The following is an 18,251-nucleotide window of genomic DNA, read 5'->3' as shown; positions in this document are numbered from 1 at the left end:
AATACAGGGACATTCCCACAAGCTGCTTGTCCGTCGTCAGCTGCCCTGCTCCGCTGGGAGCTCTCTGCCCCACAGAGTCTGTGTTATTGCCCAGGAATGGGCTGACTCACTATAGTGTTTTGGATCCTTCCTAGAGGGTACAGGAAGCTGTTCAAAGAGGGAGAGAGCAAGGAACAGCACCAGTTCTGAGTTCTGCTGAAGATAATTCATATGAATGGAATAACGCCACCTATTTCTCAGACAGCGCTTACCTCAAACCGTTTCATAATCTATAATGTGTTTTTAAGAACATCCATACTGGGTCAGACCAAAGGTCCATCTAGCCCAGTATCCTGGCTCCAACAGTGGCCAGTGCCAGATGCTTCAAAGGCAATGAACAAAACAGGGCAATTATCAAGTGATCCATCCCCTGTCATCCAGTCCCAGCTTCTGGCACCTGAAGGTTTAGGGACACCCAGGGCAGGGGGTTGCATCCCTGACCATCTCAGATAACAGCCATTGATGGACCAACCTATCCTCCAGGAACTTGTCTAGTTCTTTTTTGAACCCAGTCATATTTTTGCCTTCACAACAACATCCCCCTGCAATGAGTTCCACAGGTTCACTGTGCCTTGTGTGTAGATGTTCTTCGTTAGGTTTGTTTTAAACACGTTGTCTATGCTCACAACACCCCTGTGAGGCAGGACAGGGCAGGGCTATTCACCACACTGTACAGATGGGCCACAGAGGCAAAGTGACTTGGCCAAGGTCACACAAGAAGTTTTGTGGCAGAACAAGGAACTGAAACCGGGTCTCCCATGTCTAGGTCTAGAGTCCTAACAGCTGGAGCATCCTTCCTCTCCTAGCTGCTGGCAACAGGAGACCAGCTGGCAATCCTGGATCCAGGCAGCCTCTTATTAACAGGCCAGACGCACCACGGGGTGAATCAGATTCCTACCAGAAGAGCCAGGCTCCGCCACCATTCACTCCTTGGCCTCTGCTGAGATTGACAATCCCAACTGTAACAGTGGGGACATCTGCCCAGAAAGAACTGGAATGAGCCTTGCCCCCTATCCCCCCAACCCCCCCTTTTTCATACGGCCACTGCCATCCCACGGCTCAGTCACAACCAACCTGTGTTGGATTTGAACCGCTGACCTAGGGGCTCCTGCCTCTTCTTATAGCAACAGGAAAATTCTCCGTCAGCAGTTGAAATGACGACAGCCAGAAGGGGGAAGCAAAGCTGACAGTTCATCCTCCACTTTGCACCAGGGACTGAGCTAAGCAGAAAGAATTTGCCTGGAAACCTTTCCCTGCGGCATCTGCAACCAAAGTCTGTGCCACAGGGCTAGCCCAGTGTTTCTCAACTTCACCTGACTGGGACCCCTCCAGGCTACTCCTATCTAGCTGGGACGGACCCAGGACCCACCCCCAGCCCTGCGGGAAGGCCAGGGTGGTCACAAGCCCCCGAATCATACCTGTATCCCACCCTCCTGGAGAAATGCAGGCAGGCCTCCTTCAGGTGGGCCTCGAAGTTCGCCAAGAGGAAGTTCCCGCCACACTCGGGGCACACGTGAGGGGGTCGGTTTTTGTGCATCCGTTGATGAGCGTTAAAGCTGCAGGGATTGGGCATCATCATGGGGCAGGTCGTGCACACCTGGGAGGGAAGCAAGCACAGGTAACGTGAGCATCCATCGCGCGGCACCTCCAGCCGCCACCGACTTCACGAGGTTGTGCAAGAACAACACACCAGCCACGTGTCCCCTTCCCTCCCGGCTCTATTCGGAGCCCTGGGAAAACCTGTGAACATCTAGCCAAGCCCAGCGGACGGTATAAAGAAGTGGTGGGTGCGTGGTTGAACTAGGCCTGACACAAGTTTTGATTTTGCAAAGTGGGGGGCTGTTTTTAAACTGTTGTCCAACCCAGCCCAGGCAGGCAGGCAGGCAAGAGTTAGTATCATGGTAGCGCCTAGAGCAGGGGCGGCCAACCTGAGCCTGAGAAGCAGCCAAAATTTACCAATGTACATTGCTAAAGAGCCACAGTAATATGTCAGCAGTCCCCCATTAGCTCCCCCCTTCCCAGCGCCTCTCACCCACCTGATCAGAGCCTCCCTCTCCCTCCCCAGCTGTTTCGTGGTGTGCAGGAGGCTGACGGGAGGGGGAGGAGGAGCAAGGGCATGGCAGGCTCAGGGGAGGGAGGGGAGGGGGCAGGGCCTGTGGCAGGGCCAGGAGTTGAGCAATGAGCACCCCCTGACCCATTGGGAAGGGGACGCCTGTAGCTCCAGCCCCGGAGTCGGTGCCCATACAAGAAGCCGCATATTAACTTCTGAAGAGCCGCACGTGGTGCCACAGGTTGGCCACCCCGGCCTAGAGGCCAGCTGAGATCAGGGCCCCATGGCCCGAGATGCCGTCTAAACTCATACGGTCGGATTGAGAAAAGACCCTGCTTGTTACTGCCACTAGGTGCCTCAACAGCTTCGTACCCAACCCATGGTAACAGAATCCATGCCCCAAAGAGCGTATGAGCTAAACAGAAAAGAGACACAGGGTAGGAGGGGAAACTGAGGCACGGAGACTTGTCCATGGTCACTCAACAGAGCCAGGAAAATAAACCTCATCTGCAATATACATTAATACGCTACAGTCAGTGCAAACCACAACAGCCCAAAGCCAGCCCCCCGGCCAGGCTGCTTGGAGGGAAACGCTTAGCGAGGGCCGGGGATGTCAATTGCGTCGGCGCTGCAGCACTGGTTCAGTGACTTGTATCCTGTGGGCGGCTGCTGCTTGTACTGACTCGCTTCCCGGTGGCTGCTAGGAGAACACAAAGCGTGGAAGAAAAGCGCCTTTTTCTGCTTCTCGAAAGTCTAAATGAAAACAACCAGGTGGAAGATGCCGGTTCGACGCAAGCCAGAGCGTCTGTTAGGAATTTCGCTCTGCAGTGCATCTTCCATCCAAACTGGTTTCAGATACCCCCCGACCCCCTTCTGCCATTGTACTAGAATCAATTAGAGTGGGGGAGAGACATTAAGAGGTACAGACAAGGGAGGTGAAGGGGATATTTCCAGCTGAGCTTAGAAGAGGTTCAAGGAGGCAGTGAGATACTGAAAGACAGGAGCTGAGGGAAAGCGGATTCAGGAAGCCACAGCAGGCGGCCAGAGAAGCCGAAAGTGAGAGTGAGACACCCCTACCCCAGGTCCGTGTGAATCCATAAAACCAGAGGGCAGCTTGGAACTGGATCCTGGCGGCAGAGCTGCAGGTCTTTGTACGTGTTGGTCGGCATGTGCAGAAGGCCAAGCTTAGGGGGGCTGCAATCGTTAAGAGGGAAGCAGAAGCCTGGATGAGGACTTCAGGAGGCGGAGGGGGCCACAGGAAGGGTGGGAGGAAGGAGCCGTGGGAGGAGAAGCCAAGGTCGCCAGCTGGAGCCAGTGGATGGAAGAAGAAAGGAGGAGTGAGGAGTGCGTGCTGGAGTCTGAGAAGGACAGAAAAAGCTTGAATTAACCCTTTCAACACTGACGGCTCCCCGTGACTCTGTAAAGCGCTTTGGACGCATCTGGAATTTAAGGGGTGCTGCATAAATGCACAGCCTAGAGCCGGCTGCCATATACCTCCTCACTCTCCTCTCCGGGCCTCTGGCATGGCTTCCCCTAGGTACCTCGCCCTATAATTACTCAGGCTTGGAGCCAACGGACAAGGAGGAGTCCTTCGAGTACAGTTTAGCAGCGAGAAATTACCAGGGAGCAATGGACTGGACAAGAGAAAGCAGCCAAGACTCGTTCCAAGCAGCCTAGGAGTTATGGGAGCGGAGCTGTTTGTTGCAGGGTGGCTGGCGAGTCTCTCAGCAACGGAGGAAAGGGATTGCAATACCCCGTAGCTGGGACAGACTCTCAGAACTCAAGGGGCCCAGATCGGCACTCCATCGCTGAGTCCAGGCTCGCATGCTTGGGAGAGCGCTTTGCAGGACACACCAGTCCTGGCTTTTCCTAAGGGGTGGGGTGGGGAGGCACGTGTGTCTGAGGAGCGCCCTTATTTAGATTTGGCAACCAAGGCTGCAATTAGATCACATATTCACGCCAGCTCTGTCCGACCCTAGGAGTTACTGAAGCAGAGAAAACTGCTGACAAATTCAGGCAGCACAAGAGATTTAAACAACAAAGGAAAAGCAGACAGGAGGGGGAGGGGTGGGAGACAGCACCAGTCATAACCAGATCTGGGCATCGGAGATCAGACATCAAGGATATAACACAGGGAAAGGAGGACAATACAGTAGCCTTGTAATTCTAATGGCCTCTTGTTAATTCACTTTGTCAGTGCAGAGTTAAGGTTGCCTGATGGTATCTTGTGCCCTTCCGGAACATTTCAATTCAGCTAAACTTCCAAAACCCAGGAAATAAAGAGGTAAGGTACACGCTATCCCCACAACATCACCTTAACTCTGCCCCCTGGGGCTGGCAATTGCCCCTGGAAATCCTTCGGTAAGGGTGACACAGCAGTAAGGGGACACGAGGAAGTTGTGTAGGTCATGTCAGTAGCAATACATGGCGCTTTCCTGCCATGGCAATTGGCAGACGTGGTCTGTGGGTTTGAGGGGTAAAGCTGAAGAGGGCGTAAGAGGGGTTACGGCCTTGTACAGTTCAACCATTGTGCCTTGCATCTCTGGAGCGGACTTGGTGCACATCGGATCTAAACACGTTTTGCATTAGGCCTGGTCTACACTGAAGCATTATATAGTCACAGCTGTGCCAGCCAGGGGTGTGAGAAAACCCACGGTCCTGCCCAACGCCACTACGCTGGCAAACAACCTCCCGCCCATGTAGATGCAGAAGAGCACTTCTGTCACTGCAGCGGAGTGGTGGGGTTCCCAGGCTGTCAGAAAAACCCTTCTATGGGTGCAGGCTGATGGGGCTATGCCAACAGTGTCCAGATATGCCCGCAGGTGTTAGATGCCGCTCCCGCGCTCAAATGGCCTATTACCCAAGTGTTCTGTACTCTCTGCAAGGCACAGGGCTAGGATACGTGCTGGCCATAATGCAGAGGACAGAGTTACGGTTGCGTGGTGCAGTTGGCATCTCCCTTAATTCTAGTTCCTACTTTTCAGAAATTTGAGTTGAGCTGAACTTGATGTCTTGGAAAGGCACAAGGTGCCACCAGGCACCTTTAACTCTGTGGGACCGACACTTCTCAGCAGTGAATTCTTTTTCTGAACCAGAAAGAGCTGTTCTGTGCAGGAGACAGGGTTAGTGGAGGGAGGAGAGATTATCAGATGGTTTGAAGGTAAGGTGCTGCCATGCTAGGCAAAGGATACTGTGTGATTCTCAAAGGGTCCTTCCCCCTCTTGTGCATTTTGCTGTAGTGCAGTGGTGAGCATGGCCCTGTGGGGAAATGTCTGGAGGGTGCGGCTGCTGACAGGGCAGGGAGAGAAAGCACAGGCCTGGGTTATTTCACAAGGGGTTGAAAGTTTCATTCCATGTGGGTTACCGTAACTAAGCATTCGCGAGGAGGCTGGTGTGCATCTCCCTGTCTTGGCCCCTCCTTCCCCAGAGCATATTTTCCCTCTCCCCTTTGCTCCTTTATCTACCCCTCCACCTTCAGCTCAAAGCAGATCTGGTCGTAGGCTGTGCCCTAGCTGGCTAAGGAACGTGACCATCCAATCTGTGACATGACCAGCGTCCACTCTCAGCAGCTCTAGAAGCCGGGGGCACACTCCATCCCTCCCATGGCTGCTAGCGGCACTCACCCATTCACCCCTTCTCAGAGGCTTTCAAAGGGCACCTCAGTCCAACAGCCTGGAAGAGGAATCTGCTTGCCACAGCCCCGACAGACGCCCCAAGAATATGGCCCCACATCTTGGAAGACACTGACGACAAACTGTGGGGCACGTTCTGGCGGATTGTTTTTTGCGGGGAGGGGGAAGCGGCGATACCAGGCGGCCCGTGACAGGGACTCTACAGAGGGCAGGGAAGGAGCGCCACCTCCACCCCAACTCAGCTCAGTGGGCTACACAACCCAGAGGCAGTGCTAAAACACTGGGGGTCCTAAGCAAGTACACTTCTCCTCCCACCCCCAATATTGACAGCCCAAGCCCCCCCACCAGCTGGGGCTGACAGCTTGAGCTCCCCACCAGCCCAGGCTGGTGGAGGCGCAGAGATCACAAAAAATCATAGAATCAGTGACCAACTGGAGTCATAACAACAACCACAAAAAGCGACTAGGGGGCCCCCTTGGGCTTCTCAGACCCTACACAACTGCTTACTCTGCTAATGCCTAGCGCCAGCACTGCCTTGGTTGTGCGTAACAGGGGATGGGGGCACAGACAGATTCCGTTAATAGTAGCGGGGGGGGGGGGGGAAGTTTGCACACCACTACTCTAGCTGACTTTAGCCTTGAAAAGACCTTGCTCCCTCCTGGGGCAGACGGACACCAAGTCCCTGCACGACAAGCCCCTCCCGCTGCTATTTAATGTTAGCTTAAATCACAGCTCGACCCAAGCTGGCAATTCCACCTCCGGTTACAGTCTCCACACCCTCCAAGAGCCACCACCTGTTCTCCAAAGGCGCCACATCCATGCTACTCCTCACTAACACCCACTGTGCTCCAAGGAGCTTTCCACACCCTTTGGGAATCTCTCCGTCAGCCTTTGTAACATAGCGAGGCCCCGAAAGCCCAGCCTTACTGATGATCCGCATGCTATCCGTAACTCCAGCTGTGCGAGAGCGCGCTGCATCAGCGCTTCAGGGCGGAACCTGTTCTCCAGGTACGCGATCGCCTCCCCGCAGAACACTTTGCACGAGTCACATTGAAAGACCCTGCTGGAAATCGTATCAGCGGAGAAAGCGGTTCCACCCAAGCCAAGCCTAGCACACTGGTGCCCAACATTTGTTCTCAAAGGCCTGCTGAGGGCAGAACTCGACCTCGCGGTCTGGGAGTACAACTGGAGTTGAAGCACCGGAGCACGTCGCCCGGAGCTACTCCATGACTGACGTCAGACACACTTTCACACGCCTCCCCAGCGCCCGTCCGGGTCCCTCCGGAGGCGAGTGCTTGTGGGCTGACCCTGGTTTGCGGGATTCCTTGCAGTACACTTTGCGTGAGCTGGGCACAGGGATCATACACAGCATTGCAATATGCACAGCAGCAGTACGTTCCAGACACTAAGGGTTCAGCTATCCTACCCGCCGGATCAGTGGGTAGTGTTTGATGTATCGGGGATCGGTTTATCGTGTCTCATCTGGATGTGATAAATCGATCCCCAAATTGATGCCCATACTCCACCTTGGCAGGAGGAGTAAGCAGAGTCGATGGGGGAGCCAATAGCATAGCTGAAGTTGAGTATCTTAGTTCAAACCCCCCCTGCTAGCGTAGCCCAAGCCTAACTTCTAACTTCGCTGGGATACTACAGGCTACTTTCCAAGCAGCGTAAAAGAATCCCATTTCTAACAGGCAGAAATAGCTCAAACCCCTGGTCGATGAGGATGGCTAGGGGGGGTGATTGACTACAGCACACCTCCCTGACCTACTCTGGGACTCTGCCATCAGCTAATATGGAGATATACTTATCTCACAGAACTGGAAGGGACCTTGAAAGGCCATTGAGTCCAGTCCTCTGCCTTCACAGCAGGGCCAAGTACCATCCCTCCCTTTTTTTTTTTTGCCCCAGATCCCTAAATGGCCCCCTCAAGGATTGAATTCACAACCCTGCGTTTAGCAGGCCAATGCTCAAACCACAGAGCTATCCCTCCCTCCATGCTTATTCATACTCATGCACATTTCCACATCCTCCCCCTAATCCCCACATACACACACATCAATTTGGATCTGTTCTCTAAGTCCAAATTCTCAGGTCAATAACTTTCTCAATATTGTGTCCCAATAGGGTGATGGGTAAAGTAAATGCCGAGTGACAGACACACTAAGATACCCAGACACGTGCAAATAAGTGTTACAAGAACCAGCTGTTTGTAAGAAGGCTGTAGCTCAGGAACCCCTTATTCAAATAGCCCCAAATTTGGACCACTATCCCCACTCTGCATCCTCATGAAACACGGCGAGTTCCAAGCCAATTTCAGTGAGCAGGAGGATTTTAGAGCCAACAGCCAACCTTTAAACAGAGAGCAATGCTCATCCTTAACTACAGCACGGTGATATGTGAATTTAAACAATCATCTGGCTGTAACAGCGCTCGGAAGTAAACAAACACTGAAGGTGGAACAGTAAATTCTTTTCACAGGAAAGAAGCCAATGACCTTAATAATTTAAAAGCACAAAGTTAAGGTGGACAGAATTTGTAGGTCCCCTCTGGGACTCTGGATACCAAGGTAGGAATAGATTGTATTCAGGCTCATTCCGCCTTTTGAAGATCAATCTATACTCCGCTTTAATGCTGAGAGACGGCTGGATGTCGTCATGCCGAGCGAACCAGGATGTGTTCACAGCAAATAGGAAGTAGACGGAATCTCAGGCCTAGCTCTCCAGCAGGGAGCTAATACATCCAGGCTTCTCCACCGACTTAACTTGATGATTAGCGCCAACAAACCAGGAAGCAGCAACCGGATCAAGATTCTAGCAAGAATCCTAATCTTTTATTAGCATCTTTAATTCTGCCCCGCCCCACTGACTTAAATAATACACAGATGCCTATTACAAGGCCCTGGGTGCCTTAGCACATAATTAATGCTACAGGGGAAATGCCACAGAGCCATTCACAGGCCTAAGGCCAGAAGAGACCACTCTGATCATCTCATAGACTTTAAGGCCAGAAGAGACTATTATGATCATCTAGTCTGACCTGCTGCACAACGCAGGCCACAGAACTTCAGCCCTCCTGTATAATGCAGGCTACAGAACTTCCCTGAATTAAATCCTCTCTGAACTAGAGATCTTTTCGATTAACCATCCAACCATGATTTAAAAATTGCCAGTGACGGAGAATCCACCCCACTTGGAACACCGCAGAATCAAACCTTAGATCTGGTGCTTCCAAGAAATTCCCCAATTTCCAAGTGATAATACAAAGAAATGTGTTTTTTAAAAGTGCAACAGAGGATTAATTACTTGCTAATTGCTAACATTCCATGAAAGTGACAGACGCCGGGGAAATTGTCCCTTATCTCTGAAATATACACATGGATTGAAAGGGACCAGGTGTAAGTGGGTTACATAGAACTGAAGGAGCAATTTTACGTTCTTCTCTAACAAGACGGATACTGGGAGCACTGAGTCTTCTGGAAACTGCCTATGTACAGAGTCAGCAGACCCTGAACTGTAGTGACAGGGCAGAGAGACCTCCAGTCAATTTAAGATCATTCCCTTTCAAGGTTTCTCCAGTTCAGTTGTAGGCTTCCCTACTTTCCTTGGAGACTCTCCCCCAGGCTAACAGATCCGGTTGTCTGAGATTACCTTTCCTGTACCGCTCTCAGCAACCTTCCTGACGCTCTGCTCCTTGCAGTCTTCAAGCTTTGCACATGCTTACATCCCATATTTCACTAAGTGCAGCACATTTAGTCTCCCAGGTCAATTCCTTCTCCTTTACCATAAGGTTATTCAGCCCAAAATTGGGCTATCAGAATGTGTCAACGAGTCATACGGGAGTTGGCACCCTTGGCTCTAGTCCCATGCAGCTGGCCAGGCTCGGCTCCATGACAACAGGGGCAACAGGAGCACTGTGACTCCATGTACCAGATTGTGACACCACTGTCACAAATTTGGCCTGGTTGACCCGCCAGGGGAGCTAGGCCAAACCAGAGTGGTAATACGACATCAGAGGTCGCAGGAAGCCGAGCCCAGCAAAACGCGCCATACCGGAGCTGCAGTAGCTGCCGCTATGGCATGCACAGTGTACTTACTACATTGACGTGTCTATTCAATATCGTGGGTAAGATATTTCATAAACTAGATTTTTTTGCACTGAAGCTATTTACTGGTGGCCTGTTGCGACCCAAGGTTTACAAACAGGTCCTGAGTCCCAAAAGGTTGAGAGCCGCTGCTCTACAACAGACTGGTTTCCTGCAACAGAAGCTGCCTCTGTGAATAGAAATTTTGCAAATAGCAGCCGCATGATACAGGAAATAAATCAGGTACAAGGCAGTATAGAGAGCTGCTAACGTAACACAGTGCATATACCCAACGCCTTTCATCTCAGGCTCTCGAATGCCTGTATCTGTGGGTAAATAGCCTCATTCTGCAGAGGGAGAATCTGAAACAGAGAGGAAAGGACTTGCCTGAGGTCACACAGGGAACCCACAGCAAAGCTGGGAGTAAAAGCCAGGTCTCCTGCCCGCTATGCTCCCTGTCTCGCCATTAGACGTGCTGCTCCCTCAGGAAAGCGCTAGGACACCCGGGAGCTCTGCAATAAGAGGGGGCCTCTGGGAGGGGGTCAAAGCTATTCTACCTACCGTGCTGGTGATTGTTCCTGCGGTCACAGCCTGCTGGAAGTGCGCAGCGAGCCCGGCTTTGTCCTTGCATTGCTCCTTGCACTCCAGACACCGGAAGCAGTTATAGCTAGTTTGCTCCGAGCTGCCGCTCAGGGGCAGGATGGGTTGGTCCTGAGCCCCATTAGCTGTCGCCATAGCATCCTGAGGCACCCCAGCCACTTTGCCAGCAGTGAGGGAGGTCACTGACACGATGGGGGTGATGTCCGGCTGGCCAATCATTTGATCCAGAGCAATAGGTCTCATGACCAAGTGGGAGCACTGCATCACCAGGCCTTTGTCCTTGTGCTCCCGGGCATGCAGGAGCAAGCTGCACTTGTTGAAGAAGACCAGGCGCTTTGTGCAGTGATTGCAGGTCACTTCGATGCGCATGCTGCGCCGGTCGTAGTGTCGAGCCAGGCTCTTCTCCAGGGCGAAGGAGTCCCCACACTCCAAGCAGCGATACCCGAAAGGCGGGAGAGCCAGGCTGGAGTCCGCCGGAGGATTCAGGTTGGGTTTGTAGGTTGGCAAGAGGTTTTTACTGTTCAGGATCTTGTTGAAAGCCTCCACCAGGCTGGACTGGCTCCTGGAAATGACCGTGCCGGCAATGGTGGGCGAAGGCTTCTGCGGCTGCACCATCACCACCGTAGTGCCGTTGACCTTCTGGTTGGCCGTGGTGGTGACGGTGGTGGTCTGGGTCACCGTGCTGACGTTGGTCCTGGTGTCGGCTTTGGGGAGGGTCTGCGGCACCAGGTTGATAATGTTCTTCGTCACGGCCTTGCCCGGCAGCACCACAGATTTCTGCTGGGCTACGCTGGCGGCGATCAGCATGGCGCTGCTGGCGTTCTGGATGGTGGTGACCGGCAGAACAGTCCCTTTGATTTTGGTGCCATTGCCTAGCTGGACACTGACAATTTTGGGTCCTTCTATGACTTTCAGGGGACTGGAGAGCTCCGTTTTCTTTTTGGGCACCTCCAGCACGCTCTCCTCTTTCACCACTGCAGCCGGGAGCATGGAGTCCTCTGTGGAGGCCTCCTGAGAACTTGGCTCCGAAGGCAGCTTGGCAGCTCCCGGCTCCGAATCAGAGGAGACTCTGGTCACCGTCCGGGTGATGCTGCCGGAAGACGTCTTGATGGTTTTAATCCGCACTTTGAGAGGCCGCGAGGAACTGGAAGAGGGGGAATCATTGCTGCCATCTTCTTCCTCCTCTTCTTCCTCCTCACCGCTTGACATGCTCCGTGGGGGTTTCTCTAGAGCCTCCTGCTCTTCCTTGAGGGGGATGCTCCCCAGCGGCTTGGGGGAGCCAAGGGGCTCGGGGCTTCCCTCCGCCAGTGGGGAAGGTTTGAAGAACGGCTCCTGAGGGCTGGTGGGAGAGTGTTTCACTTCGGGGAGGTTGCTGGTGCTACTGTCAAGGTTTGGATCTGAACTGGGCCAGGACGTGACGGGGGAATCATCCGTGGAGTAGCGGACAGTGACCGATTTCAGGTGCCCCAAGGGGCTGTCATGCAGGGCTTCAGCCAAACCCTTGGGGCTGGCCCCATGGTCCATCTCCTCTGAGTCGGACTCCTCTTTCTTGATCATGGGAATGATGGCAGGGGAGCCGTTCACGCCCCCCGCTTGGCTGGTTTCAAAGGGCTGCGGGAAAGCCGGCGGGAGGCTGTCAGTGCTCTCTCCGGCTGGGTCTTTGCAGTTTGGCGACGGGGCAGGAGACGGGGTGGGGGATGGGGAGAGAGAGGGCACAGAGAGGGCTCTCTCTTTCTGTTTGCCCTCCCGGGGCCTGTCAATCAGATCCGCAGAGTTCTCCTCGTGGGGATCGGGGCTGAAGTGGGAAAAGATGTCCATGGGTTTTGCCCCTTTCTCCTTGGATGCCCAGCACTCTCCGTTGGACGACGCCACCACTTCCCCTGGCCTGGAGGTGGGGGACCTGGGCATCTCTGGGGCACCAAAGCCATTCTGCAGCAGGCGGGGCCCAAGGCCGTGCCCATCTTTGCCGCGGCCGTCCAAGGGGTCGAGCTGCTCGGGGCAGACGGTGTTCTTTACTATCACGCTGACGGCAGTGATGTCCGTGTGGGGGAGGACGTGGTCAGGGGCCACGGGCTCCCCAGGGACCTGCTTGATGTGAGCCTCAGCCTCCTCATGGCCAGAATGGATGGCCTCGTTGGTGTCGATGTCCGGAATATCAAAAGCTGCCAAGAGGTCATCGAAATCCGGGGTCTTCATGTCACCCATGGTGAAGAATCCAGCAGAGTCTAAGAAAAGGAAGACAGAGGATTTAATATTACAGGGCAGGGAAACTTCCTGGACCGACACAGACCATGCTGGCATCACAGAGCAGCACGCCATGCACAGGACCAGAAGCTAGGACATTGTAACCCCAGCTGTGTATATCTCAGGTTCTGGCCCATCACCATACGCGCCTTAGCGTATTTATCCTCATAACCCCTGGGCAGCAGGGCTGTTACATTGTAGAGAGGGGGAAACTGTGGCACAGAGACACTTAGGGCATGTCTCCACTGCAGCTCACAGACACACACACACGCTAGCCTTAACCTAGCTAGGTTGGGTCATGCAGCAGTGAAGCTGTGTAATTGAGAGTAATTACCCAGGGTTCCAGGTGGGTACACAGCTTGCCAAAGCCCACACCGACAGGGCTTCGCTACTCCGGGACCCGAGCTAGCTTCAATCTAACCAGCTTGGGTAAGTCTACACGAGCTGCAGTCACACCCTAGGACTGCCATAGAGATGTAACCTTTTTGACTCACCCAAGGTCGTACAGGAGGCCTTTGTCAGGGTGGGGAATTGAACCGGGTTCTCCCCAGTCCCAGGCCAGTGCTCTAACCCCTAGGCCATCCTTGCTGTCTAGTCCCAGCTCTGGCCCCCTTGGGCATACATCACTTTGCCCCTCCCTGCTGCTGTTTACTGCATCTTTTTCTGTAAAATGGGAATAAGCACCTCACACGGGAGTCACAAGGGTTTGTTTGCTGTGAGAACAGGATTCATAGAGCTCAAAATGCACACGGTGGCACCGAGGATACGTCTCCAAAAACCCCGTTATCCCACTCTTCACCAATCTAGTGTCACGTAGGGCACTTGGATCCTACTAAGACGTGCCCGTCGGAATGCCCAAGGGATCTGAAAAATTCTTCACTGCCTCTTGGAACACAGCCAAAGTTCTCTGTGGCCAGTCGGGGGGGGAGAAAAACTTTGTTTAGTCAAAACCCCATTTTTTCTATCGAAAAAACAGTTTTGATGTAAACTTTTCAACCTGCCCAAAAGATCAGAACAAAACAAATCTGCCCATCTCTCTCCACCATAAAGGGGCCATCCCGCCTCTGTGGGTGGAGTTCCACAGACGTGAGTGGCATTGCACTGCTTACACCAGATCTGAATGAGACTTAGGATTCTGAAACCTGCAGAAAGACTGACAGTAGGAAAGGATCCTATTTACGCCCCAATGAGTGGATTATCCGAAACACATACATAGGCCAACTTCTAGCAGTAACTTTCAGATAACCCACTGGTATATTGCGCTATAAACCACATCTAACCCCTTCGCTCCATCAGGAGCTTCAGCAGGGTGACCAGACGTCCCGATTTTATAGGGACAGTCCTGATTTTTGGGTCTTTTTCTTACATAGGCTCCTGTTACCCCCCACCCCTGCCCTGATTTTTCACACTTGCTGTCTGGTCACCCTAAGCTTCAGAAATATACATGATTAAGTTTACTAGAAGAATTGCCCCTTTGATGTCATCAACTTGTATGAATAAGTGGCAAAATATCTGGCAAACACCAAGACACTTAAAAAACCCAATTCTAAGATGACGTATGAAAGATCTTCCATGATTTGGCCAATATTTCAGCAGCTGTATTTCCCCTACCTCATTAATGCTTGTTCACAACCTTGTAAGAGTTTGATGAGTAGCTGGGCTTCTCACCCCTCATCTTAACTGTGATGCTTCCAGGAGTTGGTACTTTAACTCGCAGGCTCCTTTAGCTACATGGAAGTGTCAGGTCAGTGCAGCTACCTCACTCAGAGTCGTGATAAATCCACACCCCGAGGGGTGTTAAGCCGACCTAAATCCCCCTGTAGCAGCACTAGGTCAATGGAAGACCACTGACCTAGCTACTGGCCTCTCAGAGAGGTGGATTGCCTATACTGATGCGAGCATCCCGTCAACACAGATAATGTCTACATTGCAGTGCTACAACTGTGCCGCTACAGAGTTTTCAAGCGCAGACGAGCCCTCTGACTATCTGTAAGCAGCACGTTGTTCTGAGTCCCCACAAACACATATGTGAGCAAAACCCTTCTGTCTCGCTAGGTTTATTTGGGGAAGGACAGGACAAGTTTCTCAGAAGAGCCCTTGTTGGGCTGAATATTGATGCTCTGTTTTAAAAACTGGCGCATACGTGCACGTGGTCTACGACCAGTGGGAAGCAACAGCTCCTCTGTGGCAGAGGGGATCAGCGAGGGAGAGGGCTCTCAAAGCACACCAAGGAAAAGCATCCAAAATAAGAAATGACAGCATGTTTTCACAGATAGCGAAGTCAAATCATGCAAAGAATGCAGCTACAGCGTGCACACCCCCTAGCCTGGTCTGGTTCTGTTATTGTGGCTCTGCACAAAACAGATTGTGGAATGGTACTAGATTGCATCCGTTCCAAACTTTTGTAGAACAGTGGTTCTCAACCAGGGGTACGTGTATTTCGGGGTTACTTAGAGGTCTTCCAGGGGGTACATTAACTCATCTCAATATTTGCCTAGTTTTTCACCAGGCTACCTAAAAAGCATCAGCAAAGTCACTACAAACTACAATTTCATATAGACAATGACTTGTTTATACTGCTCAATATACCATACGCTGACCTGTAAGTACAATATTTATGTTCCGATCGATTTTATAATTCGATGGTAACAATGGGAAAGTCAGTGATTGTTCACTAACAGTGCGTCTGTGACACTTATATTTTTAGGTCTGATTTTGTAAGCAAGTCGTTTTTAAGTGAGGTGAAACTTGGGGCTACAGGAGACAAATCAGACTCTTCAAAGGGGTACAGTCGTCTGGGAAGGTTGAGAGCCACTGATGTAGAAAGGCACCGCAAACGGTCCTGTGTGATGGCACCAAACCAAAGACATGGTCTTTATGGTGAAGGCACGTGGCTAACTGTAGCAGGACACTGTATCGGCACTAGCATAAGGCATTTCCACGGGCCATTCCATAGCTGCAGCTACATTGACCTGCAGTGCTCTAAGACCATGATTAAGAACAACGTAGATGCCGTGGAAGTAAATGTTTTAACATGGTTCAGGTGGCCAGCACATATGGGGACAAACTGGGCTAAGAAACCTAGTTCTGAGTCTCGGCTAAACCTGTTTTTATACATGGTTTGGTCTCATTTGTGTCCTTGAGACCTCATTAGAAACCTGTTTCACTATGGCTGAGCTTAAGCAGGGTTTTAAAGACCACTAGGAAAGCCACTGTAGACAGTTTAGTAGGTAGGTTTAGTCTAGTTATATTTTTAACCCTCACCATAGGTCATTCCAAGAGGGATCTCTGTTCAGTCGATTGACCACCAGAGACATCACCACGCTGCATCAGTGTCATCTATTGTACCATGCGGGTGAGCTTCTCAGTGGGACTCTTCCAATGCCCAGACAAATAGCTCTGCCCTGCAAAACAGACACTAAGTGTGTCTACACTGCAATTCGATGCCCCCGGAGGGTCTGTGCCAGTCCACACGGGCTCACAGGGATCAGGCTATGGCAGAGGTGGGCAAACTACGGCCCACGGGATCGTCCTGCCTGGCCCTTGAGCTCCTGGCCAGGGAGGCTAGCCCCTGGCCCCTCCCCTGAAGCCATGCTGCCGAGCGGGCAGCGCTCTGGGCAGCAGGGTTGCACGCTTCTGCCAAGCATCACAGCTGGCTCCAGCCGGGCAGCACGGCTGCCACACATGCTGCTCTGAGTGGCATGGTAAGGGGGTTGCGAGTTGAATAAGGGGCAGAGAGTCCTGGGGAGCAGTCAGGGGACAGGGATGGTTGTATGAGGCAGAGGTTCTGGGGGGCAGTTGGGGGGGATTGGATAAGCGTGGGAGTCCCGGGGGGGGCTGTCAGGGGGCAGGGGTGTGGACAGGGGTCAGAGCAGTCAGGGGACTGGGAGCGGGGGGGGGGGGGGGAGTGTTGGATAGGGGATGGGGTCCTGGGGGCAATTAGGGGTGGGTGGGTCCTGGGAGAGGACAGTCAGGGGACAAGGAGCAGGGGAAGCTTGGATGGGTCGAGGGTTCTGAGGGGGGACAGTCAGGGGCCAGGCTGTTTGGGGAGGCACAGACTTCCCTACCTGGCCCTCCATACAGTTTTTCAACCCCACTGTGGCCCTCGGGCTGAAAAAGTTTGTCCACCCCAGACTACGGGGTGGTGATGTAGGTGTAGACGTGAGCTCTGGGACCCTCCCACCTCACACAGTCCCAGAGCCCAAGCCCAAATGGCTACAATTAAGCATTTAAACAGTTCTTTAGCCCAAGCCAGCTGGCATGGGTCAGCCATGTTGCAGTGCAGACATATGCTAGAAGGGAGGCTAGTGCGGCAATTTGTTCAGAGTCCTCATTATATTTGAAAGGGGAGAGTGCGCAAAGCATTGTCTACCAGATCGGGAGGGGTTTCGACAGGAGGAAAGGAAACGGCTGGGAGGCACAAGGGGATAAGTGATACGAGAATGGGCTGAAATTACAAAAGGGAAAATTTAAGCGACACTGAGACCTATTAAGGCTCTGGCGTCATCTTCCAGAGGAAGAGGAATCCTGCCTGCTGACACATTTGAAGGCAGATTTGATAGAAGAGCCATTAGAAGATACTGGAGGGATTGATCCTGTGCTGGACACCTGAGTAGGAACAGAGAGGATTTTATTAGCAATAGAAGAGACCTCCTCTACGATTAAACTCTGTCCTACGCAAACAAGTTTCAACGAGATCACATGATGTTCCTCCAGCCACGACTAGGGACAATGCAGAGATGTCTTAAGTGATGTGGGAGAAGAGGCTCCATTAGCTCTCTCAGCAAAAGGGATATGTTGAAAAGAAGTGGGATTTCAAAGAGCCGGGACAGAGGACCTCTGTATGTTACGCTCAGCTCCATCATTTGCGATCTGTTTTCCCAGCACACTGGCCCGCTTAGCCTCACACACGATTCTGCAGGGAAGTTGGTTTTTCAAATAATGATTTTTCTCATCCAGCTTTGGCAGAGTACGACTATTTATAGACAAGAGAGCAGACAAGCAGGTTGCTGCACACAAAGACGCCCCGGAAGAAGCCAACAGTTGGCCTACGCAAACAAAGCAAGGATTTGTTTAGGGAAATTCTCCCCCTTGGAACAGATTCAACATGCTCCCTGGATTTCTAGTTTACCTGTGCACATCCCCTCCAATACTACCCTGGAGGTTACAGCCAGTGCAAAGGTTCTCCCCTCTACACACAGCTTCCCTCTTACTAGGAACAGGTTCATCCGCACGTGGGCATGGAGAAGAGACAACCAAGAGGGATTTTCTGAATGCCGACTTGGACATCGGGGAAGGAGAAAGACGTCCCTTAAGCAGCTCAACCTCAATTTTGAGAAGCAGCATTGGACACGGCTTCAGAAACCAAAATTACCTCACTTTTGAGCAGTAAAACTCAGCTTTGTCCAGATCTTCAAAGTGTTCAATGGCCCAGGCCCAGGCCAAGGTCTAGGCCCAGCAGACGTCTACACTGCAGCTGGGAGCATGCTTCCCAGCCCGGGCAGACAGACAGGCAGCAGCTCTGCTTGAGCTAGTGTCGCCAGGATCACGTGGGCGGCAGTTTGGACTAGCTGTCCGAGTGCAAATACACCCAGGATACGTA

General features: G+C 52.4%; 1 protein-coding gene across 1 annotated transcript in view; it reads right to left on the bottom strand.

Annotated features, from left to right (window-relative positions):
- The window catches only part of ZNF687 (zinc finger protein 687), a 49,730-nt gene that overhangs the window by 9,826 nt on the left and 21,653 nt on the right, over positions 1–18,251 (bottom strand). Inside the window, exons 2-3 of the mRNA XM_050929799.1 lie at positions 10,367–12,630; positions 1,458–1,636 (exon numbers count right to left, since the gene is read on the bottom strand). Of these exons, the coding sequence (XP_050785756.1) occupies positions 1,458–1,636; positions 10,367–12,610 (2,423 nt within the window). The 5' untranslated portion in view covers positions 12,611–12,630. The remainder of the gene's footprint in view (positions 1–1,457; positions 1,637–10,366; positions 12,631–18,251) is intronic.

Source organism: Gopherus flavomarginatus, chromosome 20 (assembly GCF_025201925.1).
Source record: "Gopherus flavomarginatus isolate rGopFla2 chromosome 20, rGopFla2.mat.asm, whole genome shotgun sequence".
Taxonomy (NCBI): Eukaryota; Metazoa; Chordata; order Testudines; family Testudinidae; genus Gopherus; species Gopherus flavomarginatus.
The sequence above is the reverse complement of the archived record's forward strand: the minus strand, read 5'-3'. Positions and strand labels throughout refer to the sequence as shown.